An 18341-nucleotide genomic window follows, 5' to 3' on the forward strand; every position below is an offset into this window, starting at 1 on the left:
GTAGTCAAAAGTAATATTACAGTCTATGATCTAAAGCTCATGCATTGTAGGGCCGTGGTCTTATTGTGGGCTTTTCTATTCTTTAGACTCAGATCATATGTACTGAGTTACTGGATTTTTCAGTCTAGAGTAAAATATAAAGGTACAAGTTCAAATGGGAATATTCTTAAAAGCAGAGCATACAGTAAGAAGTGATAACTATAGACCTGATAGTAAAAGAAGAGACACACACAAAAAATAATAAAAGAGATAAAACAATACACTGAAACCAATGGAACACTGTATGTTAACCACACTAGAATTAAAATTAAAAACTCAATAAAATAAAAAAGATAAAACAATTTTTAACGAAGCAACCTATAGCAAAAATCATTGGAATAATAAATATCCCAAATTACTTACAGAATATTGTTTAAGGGTATAGGAAAATATATAACACGTGCTCAGTTTCTGTAAATTCCTATAGCCATTTGTCAGCACTTACCTTGCCCTTTCAACAGCTTTTAACATTATCAATTGTTCCTCTTTCTTGAACCACACTTTATTCTTTTGGCTTCCATGATGCCAAATACTTCTGGTCTTCCTTCTATCTCTCTGGCCACTCTGTCTCTTTCATGGATTCATTAACTTCTACCTGGCCTCTAAAGTTTGCACCTACCCAAGGATTCTTTCTATGTCATTTCATATTCTCCCTTAGACAGTCTCTTGTGTGTACTACTTATATACCTATGACTCTCACATTTATAGCTCCTGGGCTAAGCTCCAAACCCATGTTTCCAGCTGACTTCTTGACACTCTACTTAAATATTTCAAAGATATCAAACTGAGTATATCAAAAGTCATATTTATGATTATTTTCTTCTCTGCATCCACAAACCTCAGGTCCTCCAGTGTTTATATGTCGATTCATTCAGTTATTTACTCATTCATTTTATTTGTTCATTAATTCAACAAATATGTATTGAGTGCCTAGTAGATGCAATTCACTGTTTCAGGCACTTGGGAGTTTAGCAGCTAATGTTCCTATTTTCATAGAGCTTATATTCCAGTGGATAAAGAGAGGCAACAAAAAACAAGAAAAACTTCAGATCATGATGATATATATTAAAGAGGCAGAGGTCTGGCAGAAGGGCATTCCAGAAGAGGGGCAGTTTGTAGAGAGGATTTGGTATACTTGAGCAGAATGGATTTGGTATATTTGGAAACGGATTTGGTATACTTGAGCAGAAAGGAGGGTTTGCAGTTAGAGTGATTTGAACATGGCCGGTGGGGATAGTGTTAGATACAGAGGTCGACAGAGGCCAGACTGTCTAAGACTTGGAATACCAGGGTGAGGAATTTGGATATTTCTGACTGCACTAGAAAACTAACAAAAGGTTTTAAAAGGGCAGAGACATGATCTGACATAGGGTTTTAGAATGATCTCTCTAATTGATTGGTGGAAAATGGATTCATTGGAGCAAGAGTGGTATCAGAAAGATCAGTTAGGATGTTTTTATGGTAGTCCAGTAAGAGGTGGTGTTAGTTCAGTAGGAGCATGGCCCCAGTGGAGGCAGTGAGATGTTTGGGAGGGAGCCGAGGAAAAGAAAGATGCAAAAAAAGCTCTGGTTTTTGATTTGAGCACTGGATTCATTGGTAGTATCAATAAATGAAATGAGGAAGAGCAGGTATGGATGATGAGAGATGGGAGGAGAACTCAGTGGGGAATTACAGTTTGGTTTTGGACATGCTAATTTTGAGATATCTATTAGACATCCAAGTGGAAATGCTAATTAAGCATTAGACTTTGATACAAGAAGTTCAGGGTGAAAATGAGTATTTGAGATGAGTTTGAATTTATATTTATATTTATATTTATGAGTAGATGAGATCACCTAGAGAGAGGATAGAGATGACAAAGAAGAGAAGAAGGTCTACAGGGAAGTCTAGCAGTTCTTGATATTTGGAAATGTAAAAGAGAAGAGGAGGAGCAATGAGAAAAGAATATGGAAAAGAGCAATCAGTGAAGAAAGAGAAAAGTCAGAAATTTGGAATAATGGAAGTCCATAAAAAGGATGTTTTGAGGTAGAAGAGGAAAATCACGTCAAAGGCTGCTGACATTTAGAGTAATTATTCATGTTGCAGTTTTTTGGCTAAGTGCTTAACATGCTTCTTATTTGGTTTCTGTATTTGGAATATAGTTTATCTCTTGATTGTGTTTTACATGGAACCCATGAGGATGAAATAGAGTTGATTTTTGTTAGACTCTTTGAGATCCTTTGAAGAAATACGGAACTAAATCGAGGTATTTAGATATTACAGCTGCTGATTCTGATTATTTTGGATATGTGTGGTAGGATATTTCATATAGATTCCTATTGCTGGAGGGATTTCTGTCTAGTGCTGGCTGGCTTTGGTTTCATGTGCCAGCACTCCTTCAGTTATAAGGGGCTGCTTAATCTTCACTAGCAGGCTCAGCCTAAACCCAGGCTTTAAAACTAGTCCAGCTCTTAGGCAAGAAAACCATAAAGGCTATTAATAAGCTGTAAATATCCAGGCACCATTGATATTAACCTCTTTTCACCCTGAGGTCCATGTAAGTGGCTTTGACTTTGTATCCTATGAAAAAGTCTCTATTCTTTCATTCCATGACTCAGTTTGTGTCTTTCCATGTTTACCTTAGAGACACAATTGAGTTTTGCTTCAAATCTGGGTCTATATACTTCATATTAAATCACCCTGTTACTTATTCAGCCACATTTCTAGGATCTAGTCTTAGATCTGGAATGGCTTATGGGTTTAATGAAAGCATCCCCCCCCCGCCCCCCAACTGGCATAGATCAATGGTATGCGAAGTGGATTGCTTTGAAGAAGGAAGAAATCCACAGATGTTCTTTACTCTAAATATACATTAGGGAAACACAGATGAGTAAAATGTAGCCTCTTTCCTTGAGGAAATATGTTTTTAAATATAGTCCTACATAGATACTTTATAGCCAGTGAACTCAGCTGGTTGCATTGAAAACTATTCCCTGTTTATGCGACCCACGTGCTCTATTTTCATTGGAGCCCTGTGCTCACAAAACATTGTCATTAAAACACTTCAGAAATAAGACCCCAGTTAAAGTATTTAGGACCCCAGTTCTTAAAAGATTGACAAGAGGTTATGTGCATGTGTTCCATAATTATTCTTTTTACTTAACCTTGATTAATTGAAACATATGCATCTTTTTCCACATGGAAGGGGCATATTGGAAATATTTTAATTCTTATGGTCATGCTGTGCTTTTCACAGATGATTGGAATGCTGTCTAGGCATAAACCATCTCATCCTTCCCCCCAAACAACTTGTCAGTTGTTTCACCTAGCGTGATTTGTTTTTCATGACCATTAGGAATGACAGTGCTAGAATGTTTTACAGGGAAATAAAAATAAAAAAGAGTGATAGCTATGATTTTTTAATACTCTTCTTTTTTTCCCCTCAATCATTCTTTGATATAAAAATGTATCTTAACCTTTGCTTCTAATGTTGACTATTTTTAACATTGTAGAAACAGGATGATTTTTAAAACTAGGAGTCTTATTTTGCAAAAGCGAAAACATACTATGAACTTCAGCCAGACAGGTTATACTGAGACCATAGAATTTCATGGGTGCATTATCAGGGCTTCAGTGCTAATATGCACATAAACTTCATCCTTTATATGAGCTTGTAGCTAAGAAATTTAATCACTTTCTATTCAGGTGGAATGTGGGCTGAAGTCTGGAATTGTACCCAACCACCAAGCATTTAGAGTGAAAGGAACACTGAAAATATGCACACTGTATCTTTTATGAAAAAGAATATATTTCAGCCATAAGATGAGATTGTGAGACCTTCAGACATACTAATTTACCATAGTATAAATGTCTCAGAAGACATACACTTACTAGCTCTGAAAAAATCTAGCTGTTGATCAGTTAGTATAGCCTGTTCTGTAGATTTTGGTTTAGGTTTAGAATTTCCTTCATCCCCAAACTCATGTGAACATTCTCTTAAGGTGAGTATTTTTGTATTTTTGGACAGCAGAGAAGTAAAGCTGTCATCTTTTAAATTCTGCATTGCCAATAACATTTATTTAGGATTCTGTAATGGTATAAGCTGACTGATAATCCTCCTCAATAGCTCCTGTGGTCAGTTGTTCAAAAACATGCTTGCCACCTCTGCTAGCTATTCACCTGTTTGTAGTTTGCTGGATAGGGAGCAGGGATCCCATGACAGCTCTGGCTTATCTTGTTGCTAGTGAGACACATCTTATTGGCAATATAAACTTGTAGCTATGAATTATATTTTTCTAATGTGGAAGTAGGATGTGTGGTCTGACTATCATTATGCTGTTAGATACAAGGGGACATAGACCTATGGAGACTCATAGCTGAAGAGGGATGGATTACAGGTAGCTTCCTTCTGGCAATTCAGAGTAGGTTTTGCCTGAATTCATCAGGATGAATTGCCTACTAAGAGGTTCTTGGAAACCCATAGAAAAGAGGATTTTGTGTTTCTTGCCCACTGGTTCTACTGATATTCTGGGCAGGACTGAATCCCAGTGATGGACATAGATTAGACCCAGGTGACATCCCTGCTATGATTACTCTTAGGTCACTCATTTGGGATCATTCTGTGTGTGTGTGTGTGTGTGTGTGTGTGTGTGTGTGTGTGTGTGTGTGTTATATTTTGTGGTAGAAATAATAGTATTTGTAGAGTCTAACCAGTGAGAATATATACAAAAATATTTTTAAGACATAAAATGATTTTAGACAAAAACTGTAAGTCCCTATTCTCACCTAATGAATTTCACCACCATCACTTCTACTCGTTTGTTTGGCAACTCTCATTGTTCTGTTTTTTTTCTGTTCCCTTGGAAGAATTGGCATGTTTCTTTCTGATGCCTCCTATCACTTCCTTAAGATATCACATCAGCACTTGTTTTTTTCTCAGTTCTGCATTGCCAACTTTTCCATAATACTGGATTAATGCCATCAACCTATGAACATGTTGTTAATTTACCCTTGACCTCGCATCCCTCTCTAGCTTCCCTGTCACTTCTTTCTTCTCTTTTGCAACAAAAACTTAAAACAATTGTCTACAATCAGTCTCTATTTCCTCTCCTCCACTTCTCTCCTAAATCTATTCCATTCAGGCTATCAGCCACCCACTCCCCTGTAGCAACTCCTATCAACCTCCTGAAAGACTTTCAAGTTGCCCAATTCTGTGATCTATTCTTGGTTCTTATCTGAACCTGACATGTTGGCAATATTTGATGGAGTGGAAGTCTCTTACCTTCAGGGAAAACCCTTTCTACTTCACTTTGGGTCACCTCTTTTTCAGTTTTCCCTCTATCTTGTTGACCGCTCCTGCTCACTCTATCCCCTGACTTCTAAACACTGAAACACCCAGGACCTAGTGCTCTGGCCTCTTCCCTACCTAACTCTCACTTAGTGATCTCATCCCCTTGCCTGACTTTAATGAATTCCAAATATATATTGCTAGCTTGGACTTCTCCCTAGATGAAAGACTAATGTGTCTAGCCCCAAAGGCATTTTTTGTGCTAATTAGAAAAAGCTGCTCTTTTCCTCAAGTACTTGACTGCCATCTTCTGGAAAATTTTCAGAATAAACAAACACTTAACAGATGACTATGAATGTGAGTGCTTTCTCTAACAGCTGTGCAATCCTCAGCCATTAGCAGCAGTTCTGTTTCTCCACATGGGTGGTGTGTAGTGGGCAATACAAGCCTAATAGGTCCCTATCCAAACTCCTAATACCCAGACTCTCATCTCCCCATCCTCGTCCTTTCAATCTTTTCTGTTTCAAAATTCTTCCCATTGCTGAGGTTGAACTCTTTGAAGTTGTTCTTGATTCCTCTCTTTCACCTATACCCCACCTTTAATTCATCAGCAAATCCTTTGTTTTTTCCTTCAAAGTACATTAAAATTTAGCCAGTTCTCACCACTCCCACTGCTGCTTCCCTAGACCAAGCTCCATCATCTCTCACCTCCATTATCCCAGTAGCCAGCTTCCTATCTTAGTCCTTATTGTCTGTTCTCAACACAGTAGCCTCAGTCATTTACTTAAAACCTAGGTCATGGGGCACCTGGTTCACTCAGTTGAGTGTCCAACTCTTGATTAGTGTCCAACTCTTGATTTTGGCTCAGGTCATGATCCCAGGGTTGTGGGACTGAGCCCTGCATTGGGCTCCCTGAGTGCACAACCTGCCTGGGATTCCTTCTGCCCCTCTCCTCCACTCACGCGTGCACACTTCCTCTCTAATATAAAATAAATCCAACCAGCCAACCAACCTAGGTTATATCAAGTTTTTCCTCTAACCCAAACCCTTCAAGTGGTCTACTATTCAATCAGAGTAAAATTTAAAATCTCACAGGTTTCACACAGTCCAGGTCTGTACCACAGCTATGACCTCCTTTCCTGTCTTTCTCTCTCTCCCGTATGCTCTGTGATCCAGGCATGTTGACCTTGCTCTTCTTCCAGTATGCATCCAACTTCAGGTACTCTGCTGGGATGCTCCTATATAAAGCATTGTTTGCTCTCTTCTTTTCTTCCGTTTTTGCTCAGATATCATTTTACCATATCAGAGAAACTTTCCTCAACCAAAGCATATAACAAAGCAATCTTCCTGCCTTAGCATTTACTATCTCCCTTACTATTGTTCAACTTTCTCCAGAGAACTTATCATCTGGCACACCTACATTGTTTACTCTTTCATCTCATTAAAATTTAAACTTCATGAGATTAGATACTTATTTTTTTCCCTCTTTTGCAATTTCTAAAATAGTGCCTGGTGAATAGTAAGAGCTCAAATATTAATTGAATAAATAATTAAATACCAGCATCTCTGAATCTTCCTGTGGGACCTGATCTTTAAAAAGACACAAAGGTTTGAGATTGTCCTGCATAATTCTAATCTCTCAATTTCAAAATAAAAGCATTTTTAGGAGTCCAAGAATGAATTTAAATCTAATTTGAAAATTGCATTGATTTTGCCTCTTTCTGGAAGGGCATTGGTTTCCTACAGAGAAAGCAAGTAGGTGCCCTCTAGTGGCAACAAAAGAAGTCTACATTTGTGTCACTTGAATTATTGATAGTAACATAATTGAAAATATAGTCCCTGATCCAGAAGCTTATTAATTTTATGAAAGTAATAATTATGATAGCTGTAAGTCATCAAGTGTTCATTTTCCACAAAATGTATTGAATTGAAAAGTTGCCGTTCCATTTCTTATAAATTATTTATGACTCATTTTTACATATTAATTTTTGTTTTCTGAGATCTGACATTATTTGTTCTTTACTTTTCTTACTGTTTTACCCTCTACTTTTCTTTAAACTCTTATGTTCACATGATACTGGTCAATCCTTTGAATAGGTAAATAAAATAAAGGCTCAGTCTTGGGAATTTATATGCTAATAAAAACAGTACCTATGAATTTAAACAAACATGTGAGAGCACATGCCCAATGATGCAGTAATCTCTGCAGGCCAGAATTCTGAGGCCTCTTGAATCTTTATTGTGTATCCTCCCACCATTGAGGAATGAACTCAAGCCTTAGCTTGCCATTTTTTCAAAAGTGACACATGGACAGAGGAAATGCGATTAGAAAGCAGATTTCATACCATCATTTTCTTAATGTTCCAGGGGTACTTGGGTGGGTCAGTTGGTTAAACCATGGACTCTTGATTTCAGCTCAGGTCATGATCTCATGGTTCCTGAGTTTGAACATTGCATTGGGCTCTGCTCTGACAGTGTGGAGCCTGTGCTGACAGTGTGAGCTGGGGAGGGGCAGAGAGAGAATCCCACGCAGGCTCCACACTCAGTGTGGAGTACCAGGAGGGACTTTATGTCATGACCTTGAGTCAAGAATTCCAAATCAAGAGTTGGGTGCGTAACCAATCGAGCCACCCAGGTGCCTCCAAATGGTAATTTTTTTAAAAGTCTAATAATATCAGCTTCCTTTTTGAGTTTTGCTATCAAAGAGGTGACACATCTGAAAGCAGGAATAGAAATTGGTAGTATAGCAGTTGTTAGTAAGATGTTACTGAAACTTAAACTAATTTTCTGTTGATAGATTAGAGTTTTTTCTACTTCCTACAGATACTAATTTTTTTTTAGATTGCAGGTAAATATTTTCTCTGATCTAAAAGTCTATTTTTCTTGAGAAATTATCTTTTCAATTATACAAGTTGGTGTGGTATCTTGAATAGTATATTTTAAAGCTAAGATATTCCATATATTATATTTTTAAAGAATTAAGTAAATTTTGTTTCTAAACTATCTTGCTTTGTGAAGTTATATTTATATAACTTAGTATTCCCTCTTAATAAAATGGTGATATTGAAAAAGGACATACTAATAAAGTTAGTACTAAGATTAAGTAGACTTTGTATGTACCCTAGACATAATTTCTTTGACAGTCAGATGCTGTTTATTTGCCATTTGGAGGGCCAACATTCTCTTTGAATTATTTAATAGAATAGATGACTTAAGAGCTGCCTTTAGTACTTAATTGCTTATCTGAAAATTAGCAAATTTAGCATTCTTAGCATTTGTACTATGTTTGATATTTCCAAAGTGTTAGCTGTGTTTCTTAGTAACTGCTGTATTCTTTCATTTTAATGGCTGTGGAGACCATATCAGATACTTTGCCTTGTAATTAAAGAAACATTGGGGCGCCTGGGTGGCTCAGTTGGTTAAGCATCCAGCTTCAGCTCAGGTCATGATCTCAAAGTTCGTGGGTTCCAGCCCTGCATCAGGCTCTGTGCTGACAGCTCAGAGCCTGGAGCCTGCTTCAGATTCTGTGTTTCCCTCTCTCTCTGACCCTCCCCTGCTCACGCTTTCTCTCTCTGTCTCTCAAAAATAAATAAAAAACATTTAAAAAAGAAACATTGTTTCCTTATTATTATTGCAAGAGTGCATGCAATTTAAGTTGTGTAAATTTGTCTTTTGTAGAATATGCTGAATTTCTACATTGCAAAGGAAAAAAATTTACAGATTTTGATGAAGTTCGCCATGAGATTGAAGCAGAAACAGATCGAGTGACTGGAATGAATAAAGGCATTTCCTCCATACCCATTAATTTGCGAGTCTATTCTCCACATGGTAAGTAAAATACCAAAATTCTAAATTAAAAAAAAATTGTATACACATTTATCTATTCTTGAGAGACAGGGAGAGATAAAGCATGAATGGAGGAGGGGAGAGGGAGAGAGGGGGACACAGAAACTGAAGCAGGCTCCAGGCTCTAAGCTGTCAGCACAGAGCCTGATGTGGGGCTGGAACTCACAAACTGTGAGATTATGACCTGAGCTGAAGTCAGACGCTCAACCAACTGAGCCACTCAGGTGCACCCCAAAATTCTAAATTTTTGTCCTCAAATAACTTTACATTAACTGACATACCTTATTTGTGCAGAAGATGGTTTATTCTTTCAAAAAGTACCGGGTTTCTAGGATGGTGTTTGGATACTACCATAAATAGTATGGTCCAAAGAACTCACAAATTTATGGGAGGCAGGAGAAGATGACTTTTAAAAAGATAAGAATTGAGTAAGTCACTTAAAATTTTTCTTTATTTATTTAACTCTTATAATTTCTAAGAGGTATGCATGAAAACTTCCATTTTTAATATCTTCAGTTTTAGCAAGAAATCTTAGAGGTGCATGGATGGTACTGCAGTTTAGTCTTCTCCTATTAGATTGTCTTATAGCCCTATATATTTCTATTTATTCTCTTCCTGAGGAATCAACAATAATTTTTTCCCAGACTATCAAAAGAAACTTAGAAATTAGATAACCAGTTCATGGTATGTGATATGGAATTGCCTCTATTCTGACTAAATTTTCAGTGGGGTAGGGTTTCATCTTGGTGCCACCCCTGTTGTGTGTGGAGAATGACAGCCAGCCTGCCCCTGGGGTCACTGGTTCAGGGGTACTTTTCCGTCCTCCTGATGGTACTCCGTGAGTCTGGGCACATAGCCTGCACAGTAACCTCATGGAACCACAAATGGCTAGGAACCAGTAAGCTTAGCAGCTAACCCTCTCTACATAATATATGATGCTTTTGAAGGGAAGAAAGGATCTTACCCTAAAAATTTTTACACTATTTGAAGGCAGTGTACAAGACTGACAGACAACATACACACTTATTTTTCAGTGTTTGAATTATAACACACTAGTCACAGATATGACAGCTCTCTCTTACATATGCAAATCAGTGCCTTTCAAATTATGTTGAAATAATTACTTGGCATAGTATGATCATGTCATAAAAATAAAGAAAACTAACAAAGTCATTTTGTATTCTACACTTTCTATTCTACACACGAGTTGGAGTTAACACACAGTATATAAAGCTGAGCTTGGTTTACTTCCACTAAAGATGACTTTTCATTATTGATATTTTTTAGCACTCAGGGTATATGTAAATGTGAGACTTTTCCCCACACAGTGTTAAATCTCACACTTATCGACCTACCTGGAATTACTAAAGTGCCCGTGGGAGATCAGCCACCAGACATTGAGTATCAGATCAGAGAAATGATCATGCAGTTCATCACGCGGGAGAATTGTCTGATTTTGGCTGTTACCCCCGCCAATACCGACCTTGCAAACTCAGATGCACTGAAGCTAGCTAAAGAAGTTGATCCTCAAGGTAAGTGTGTGGCCTCTAAGATGAAAGAGGATTCGTTTAAAATGTCAAGAGTTTGGGTATATTTCATGGTAACACAAAATCTCATAACTTAATTTCATTATTAATTTAATTAGTCATTACTAATATTGTTAGATTTTTTGAACTTAAGATGCTGAGAGAAAAATAACTAGTCTAAACCTATATAAATACATGTAAGGTTAAGTGCGATCTAAGGAAACAGATCTTCTAATCCTTATGAGCTACTTATTTTAAAAACTGAATAAAATAAACTGCTGGCACAGAATTCAGATAGTCTCCTAGTTATTAAAAGAGTTACCTGAATATACTCCCACTGAAAACTCTTTCTGTTTCATGTATGTCTTGTTTCTTTAAAATAGGAAGGCCTTTTAATGCATGTAAAATATTTTTCTTATATGTTTGAGAGAGAGGGAGAGAGAGAGATAGAGAGGGAGAGAGGGAGGGACATAGAGAAAGGGTGACAGAGGACCTGAAGTAGACTTTGTGCTGATAGCAGAGAGCCCATGTGGGGCTTGAACTCATGAACCCATGAGATCATGACCCAAGCTGAAGTTGGAAGCTCAACTGACTGAGCCACCCAGGTGCTCCCAGTGCATGTAAATATTATTTAGCTTATAATTTTTTGACATAAGCACCTATTGTAAAAGCAGGGATTTCTCTGTTATTGGCATGTTAGAATTCAGAAAAAGCTCTTATTTATGCTGATGTTTTCATTTTTTTCTTTCTGGGAGCTGAGTAACAGCAGTTTATCTTCAGAGACCTCAAAAGTGTGTGTGTGTGTGTGTGTGTGTGTGTGTGTGTTTAAAGTCATTACAGAAGGGCACTCGATGTGTCTGTTCAGTGTGGAGATACATGTTCTCCAATTCTAGGAATTATTTTTGATAACTCATTGCCCCTACTTTCCATGTTCTCTTTATCTGGAACTCATATTAGTATGTTAGAACTCCTGGATTAACCTGCTTTAAAAAAAAAACAACAACAAAAAACTCCTCTTTTATTGTGTTTCTGATATCATTCAAAAGGTTCCAACAGCATTTTCTCATTTTGTGAATATTACTTTTATTTTTAAAAATAGCATCAAAAACTTGGTTTTGTAAGTGCACCATCTTCTCTAAAGATTTTAATGAGAGATCTTTTGAAACCTTCCTTGTGTAATCTACAATGTCTCTAGATCCATTTTTTTCTGGTCATTTTTCTTGGTCATTGTTTTTGATGTCAGACGTTTTGTCAAATGGTTGGTGATCTTTTGCTGCTCATTCAGATACAAGAGTAGAGCACTAAAAAGTTGACAGAAATTCTATATGTGTATGAATGTGATTCATTGACTAATGGGCATTATCATAGGGTGATTAGGCTGGCCATTTTTTTAGGGGCCTTCCGTAGCTGCTATTAGATGCTACGATTATTTCCACCTGAGCTGATCTATTATAAACCTGATGTCCAGTGGTCTCAGACTGAAGAGGAAGAACTGAGTTGTCAGGGGGACATGGAGTGGTTCTCACTGTTTATCATGTAGACTTTTAGTGAATCCTTCTGTTTTCATAATGGCATTCCTAAAGGTCTTCTTGAGTCCAGAGTCCCTCTATCCTCTTCTGAAAGTAAATTTTCAGTATTCTGCTGAGGTCAAGGAAGAGTAACTATGTGGTTATGTAAGATGGGGAAAAGGATCTGGAGGTCTAACAACATCATATAGACATTTTCAACCAATTCTTCAATTTTCAGCTCCTCTCACACCCTAGCCTTGGTGCGTTTAGTTCTTAAGCCTTTCCAGAGTTCTTCATTAGTGATTGTTTTACTTCTTTGTGGCTTCCTTGAATATCCCTGACATTGGTGCTTGACACAAAGGAGGTGGAGGTTACAGATGGCTAGATGGGGACCATCCCCAGGGTTCTCTCTCCAGTGTCAGTGGTGTAGAAAAGCCAGATTAAGGATTGGGGCTGAAGTGTAGTTACAAAAATGATGCTATAACACCCCTGTCTCAGCAACCTTTGTTCTACAGGAGACAAAGCTATTGATGTCTGATGGGAATAGATGTACGCTTCTATTAGTGGATTCTAGCAAGTGCAGCATGATCACATTCCTAAAAAGTTCACACTAAGTTGAGATGATACTTCATGGCAGAGTACAAATGTATCCCCCAATCTCTGATTCTACTTTCATCAGTCTTTGGTTTTGTGTCCTTGGAGGTAGTTCTTTTCTCAGATAGATTCTCCTCACAGGTGGCAAGATGGTTGCAGTTGCCTCTGCCTTACTTCCTCACAACTTCAAATATAGTAGAACAGACAACGGAGAGTCTTTTTTTTTCTTTTATTTTTATAAATTCTGAATTTTATAAGAAACATAAGCTACAAGAAACTTGGCCAATGAATATATTCTATAAAATGTCCTCATTTCTTGAGATTGATTAACATATTAATGTTATATTTAACTCCTTTTGTGTAGAAGGGATTATTTTTTTAATGTTTATTTATTTATTTTGATAGAGCATGCATGTGAGTGAGGGGAGGGGCAGAGAGAGAGAGAATCCCAAGCAAACTCTGCACTGACAGATGCCCCTAACATAGGGCTTAATCTCATGAAGCATGGGATCATGATCTGACCCGAAACCAAGAGTTGGACGCTTAACAGACTGAGCCACCCAGGTCCCCATGTGTAGAAGGGATTATTAATGGCAGTGACTATATCTCACTCCTCAGGCTCCTCAAAAGAAGATTCATTTATAACCCAAAGTAATAACTCTCATGTGATGGCATAACATCAGGTGGGAGTAATTAATGTTGGTGAGGGAATCATCAGTTTACCAGAGAGAAATCAGTCTTTACAATCTCACTGAGAGTATTAACAGCATGTTGTTACAACATAAGTGAAATAAAACATTAAGTTTCAGTCATGGATTTGTAATAGTATGCTATAAATCTGTATCCTGAAAAGTTAAATTTGAATTTTTTTCTAATGCAACCCTGGCTTATTTTATAAGCCTATTGTTATTAGGCACTACTTAGAAATTGCCATCTGAATGTTCATGAACTTACCAAAATGAGCCTCATTTCTTGTGGATCAGTCGAAGTCCTACTTTGTCACAGAGAGGACTCATTATGCCAGTTTTTCATATTCTATATGCGGTAGTTCTGAGGACAAATTTTTGTAAGTTTGGGAGATAATTGGCAGATAATTTTGCTAGTAATTAATAATTTTGCTGAAAGGAGAAAACATTCAGTGCCACTGTGTGCTGTTTAACTTATCTGACTGATTCCTTCATGGTGATTGCTAAGAAGGACAAATTAATGCATTGCCTTAGGAAGGCAATGGATTAATTACTGAAAGTTCCTTGCTAGCCTCAAGGCTTATAATTTGCTTTCACATCCCTGTTTAAATTTCATAACACTGTCACACTTGAGAACCCTGAGAACTATCTGGTTTGCCTGGTGATCATGTCTCCCATTTTGGTGTGTTGCTATCCTGTGGCTTTGTCTGGTCCTGAACATCACTGAAGCTCCTAAAGGAGAGGGTGAATTCTTTCCCAAACCAATAAAGTTCACATTGTATGTTTTCATTAGTGGTAGAAGAATTAATAGAGAAGGAAAGAAGCTAGAAAGGCCTTAGAATATGGTGAATAGGAATATGTTGTATTGGGATTGACAAATAGAGACTTCCATTTACTTTCTGTTTCTTTCTAATCATTCTTTGAGTATTTTTAAAATATCTAATTCAGAGGTCTAGTTTTCCTTATAATTATAGCTTTGGTAAAAAAGCAGTGACATCAGCTTTGCTTATTTAGGTATGTGTTGCTTAATTTCCACATGTTGGTAAAATTCCCAAATTTCCTTCTGTTATTGATTTATAATTTCATTTCATTTTGCTTAGAGAACTTGCTTTGTAACATTTTAATCCTTTAAAATTCGAGATTTGTTTTATGGTTTAACATGTGACCTGTCCTGGAGAATGCTGCATGTACATTTGAGAAGAGTGTGTATTCTGCTATTGTTGGTTATAGTATTCTATAGATACTTGTTAGGTCTATTTGGTTTATTGTGCTACTGAAACACTGGTCTTCTGTCTGGCTGTTCTCGTATTGAAATTGAGATATTTAAGTCTACCACTATTAAGGGAGGGGGGCAAGATGGCAGAGAAGTAGGGAGCTCTATTACCTCCGCCCACCTGCAATTATCAAACTGAGAAGAATTAAAAGCCACAGCTTTCTGATCTCCAAGAATGGAGGTCTGTGCACAGACCCCTTATTGATAACAGCCTCATGGATGCCTGAGTGAGTGCGAACTGGGACCGGAGACTCTAGGGGAGGGAGTGCCGGCCCAAAGTGGAGCCCGGAGAGAAAGCACCTAGAAACTTGGCGCAGGCCTGCAGAGAGTCCTGAGTCCAGGGGTGGCATAGCACCATGCAGGGCATTGCATGGGATGGCCATGCAGGGTGACACAGAGCTGAGGGGGAGAGAAGGAGAGACTGAATCACTCATAGTGTGATCTCTGGAGAGGGGAAACCTCGCCCGGGACTGAGAGCTGGAAATCCGTCCCCCTCAGGGGGCTTGTTCTCCCTTGTGCCCGGCAGCTCGCTGACTTCAGGTGGAGCCAGGGGCAAAACAGGCTCCACAATCCCCCTATTCGATCCCGGCCAGAAAGCCGCCCACCTGCCAGAGATTTTAACTGTGGTGGCAGCAGCAAAGTGTATGGCTGGGACTTAGAAACCTGGTGGAACTTAAAAAACAAAAACAATTAGACCCACCTGAGGCACAAGGAGGTTGGACTCAAGAGAGTGGTTGGTAATGCACAGTCTGAGGGGGGCTTGGGGAACTGCCATTCTTCTCCCCACATCCACAAAGGCGGGCCTCAGAGAGCAGCCCCTGAGACCTGACCAAGTCACACCCATCCGTGCTGGAGATCTGCTGTCTTTGCTTATTATTTCTATTAATTTTAATTGCTTTTTCTTTTCTTATTATTTTTTTTAAAATTTTCCCCTTGTTTTCTCTTCTCTTTTCCTATTTTCTTCTTTTCTCCCTTCTCCCCCATCTCCTCCCCCAGTCTGGGAAAGACCAACATTTATGTACTGTTGTGCTTAGATCAACTCCTACCCTCCAGATATTTTTCCTTTATCTCATTCTTATCTCCCACATCTGCAGGTTTTATGCTCTCAGACTGTCCTTTATCTCTGGTGCAGCTGTCCCTCAGCCTTCTTTTTTTCCTTTCTGGTCCTCTCTTTTCTTTCCTGTTCCTTTTTTTCTTTCCCCTTTTGGTTTGCTTATTTACTTGTTCTGTCAGTGCATTTGTGTGCTTGTGTTCCCTGTGTGTTTGTCTGTCTGTTTTCTTTCAGGGCTCCCTCAAGAAATAAGCCACAGCACACATGGTGAAAAGTCCCAAATATCGCTGAGTAGGGAAATCAATTAATCAGAGGCACAACAAGAGAAACCGAGAGACACCATTAAAAGAACATCTCCTGAAATGACAGACCCTAGACAAAGAGCCTCCTTTAATAGAGAAATACTAATCGGCACACAGTGCAGAATGAGCTTTGAAAACTGACAAGAGACAGAAAGCTTGCCAAAAAGATGAAATGAAAGAACTCTCCTCTAAAAAAACTCCAGGAAGAAATCACAGCTACAGAAATGCTCAAAACAGACACAAGCAACATAACTGAACAAGAATTTAGAACGATTGTCATAAAATTAATCGTTGGGCTTGAAAAAAGCAAAGAAGCCATTAGAGAAGATATTGATACAAAGACTAAGAACCTTCAAAATGCTATAAATGAGGTGAATAATAAAATGGAGACTGCCACTGCACAGACTGAAGAAGTAGAGAGGAGAATAGGTGAATTAGAAGACTCAGTTATAGCAAAAGAGGAAGCCAAGAAAAAGAAAGAGAAATTGATACAGGACCATGAAAGGAGAATTAAAGACCTGAGTGATACAATCAAAAGGAACAATATCCTTATCATAGGAGTTCCTGAAGAGGAAGAAAGAGAGAGAGGACCTGAAGGGGTGCTAGATCAAATTATACACGAAAATTTCCCCAATCTGGGGAAAGAAAAAGACATTGAAATTTAAGAGATATACCAAACTCCCCTAAGATGTAACTTGAATGGACCTTCAGCACAACATATCATAGTGAAACTGGCAAAATATAAAGATAAAGAGAGAATTCTGAAAGCAGTTAGGGATAAAAGGGCCCTAACATACAAAGGGAAACCTATCAGAGTGGTTACAGACCTATCTACTAAAACTTGTCAGGCCAGAAAGGAATGGCAGGAAATCTTCAATGTGATGAACAGGAAAAATATCCAACCAAGATTTCTTTATCCAGCGAGTCTGCATTCAAAATGGAAGGAGAGATAAAAGTTTCCCCAAATAAACAAAAGTTGAGAGAATTCACCACCAAACCAGCCCTACAAGAAATCCTAAGAGGGACTCTATGAGAGAAAGGTAGCAAGGAATATAACACACCAGAGACATCAATACAAACATGAACCCTACTGAGAACACAATGAATCTATACCCACATTTTTCAATAATAGCACTGAATATAAATGGACTGAATGCTCCAGTCAAATGACATAGGGTAGCAGAATGGATAAAAAAAACCAAAATCCATCTATCTGCTGTCTACAAGAGACTCACCTTAAATCTGAAGACACCTTCAGATTGAGAGTAAGGGGATGGAGAAATATCTACCATGCAACTGGACGCCGAAAGAAAGCTGGAGTAGCCATACTTATATTGGAGAAAATGAACTTTAAAGTAAAGGCAGTAACAAAAGATGAAGAAGGGCATTATATAATAATTACAGGGTCTCTCCATCAGGAAGAGCTAATAATTACAAACATCAATGCGCCAAATTCAGGAGCACTAATCACAAACAGAAGCAATCTTATTGATAAGAATGTGCTAATTGCAGGGAACTTTAATACTCCACTTACAACAATGGATAGGCCAACCAAACAAAAAATCATGAAATAAACAATGGACCTGAATGGCACACTGTAACAGATAGAATTAATAGATATATTTAGAACTCTGCATCCTGAAGCGAGGGAATTCACTTTCTTCTTGAGAGCACATGGCACGTTCTCCAAGATTGATCACGTACTGGGTCATAAAACAGCCCTTCATAAATACAGAAGAATTGAGATCCTGCCGTGCACATTTTCAGATCACAATGGTATGAAACTTGAAATCAACCACAGGAAAAAGTCTGGGAAACCTCCAAAAATGTGGAGGTTAGAAACTACCCTAGTGAAGAATGATTGGGCACACCAGGCAATTAGAGAGGAAATTTAAAAATATATGGAAACAAATGAAAATGAAAATACAACAATTCAAACTCTCTGGGACGTAGCAAAGGCTGTCTTAAGAGGAAAGGTCATTGCAATCCAGGCCTATTTCAACAAACTAGAAAAAATGCAAACTCAAAACCTAACAGAGCACCTAAGGAAACTAGAAAGGGAGCCACAAAAGGACTCCAAACCCAGCAGAAGAAGAGAAATAATAAGGATCAAGGCAGAAATAAACAATATAGAATCCACAAAAACATTGAACAGATCAATGGAACCAAGAGTTGGTTCCTTGAAAAAATAAGCAAAATTGATAAACCTTTAGCTAGGCTCCTCAGAAAGAAAAGAGAGAACACCCAAAT

At 38.0% G+C, this 18341-nt stretch overlaps 1 protein-coding gene across 7 annotated transcripts in view; it reads left to right on the plus strand.

The window, feature by feature from the left end:
- DNM3 (dynamin 3) overlaps positions 1–18341 on the plus strand; it is a 561021-nt gene that overhangs the window by 134639 nt on the left and 408041 nt on the right. For all 7 annotated transcript variants that reach the window (XM_029935046.1, XM_029935043.1, XM_029935044.1 and 4 more), the window contains exons 3-4: positions 8984–9133; positions 10480–10683. In XM_029935046.1, coding sequence (XP_029790906.1) covers positions 8984–9133; positions 10480–10683 — 354 coding nt within the window. The remainder of the gene's footprint in view (positions 1–8983; positions 9134–10479; positions 10684–18341) is intronic.

Source organism: Suricata suricatta, chromosome 3 (assembly GCF_006229205.1).
Source record: "Suricata suricatta isolate VVHF042 chromosome 3, meerkat_22Aug2017_6uvM2_HiC, whole genome shotgun sequence".
Taxonomy (NCBI): Eukaryota; Metazoa; Chordata; class Mammalia; order Carnivora; family Herpestidae; genus Suricata; species Suricata suricatta.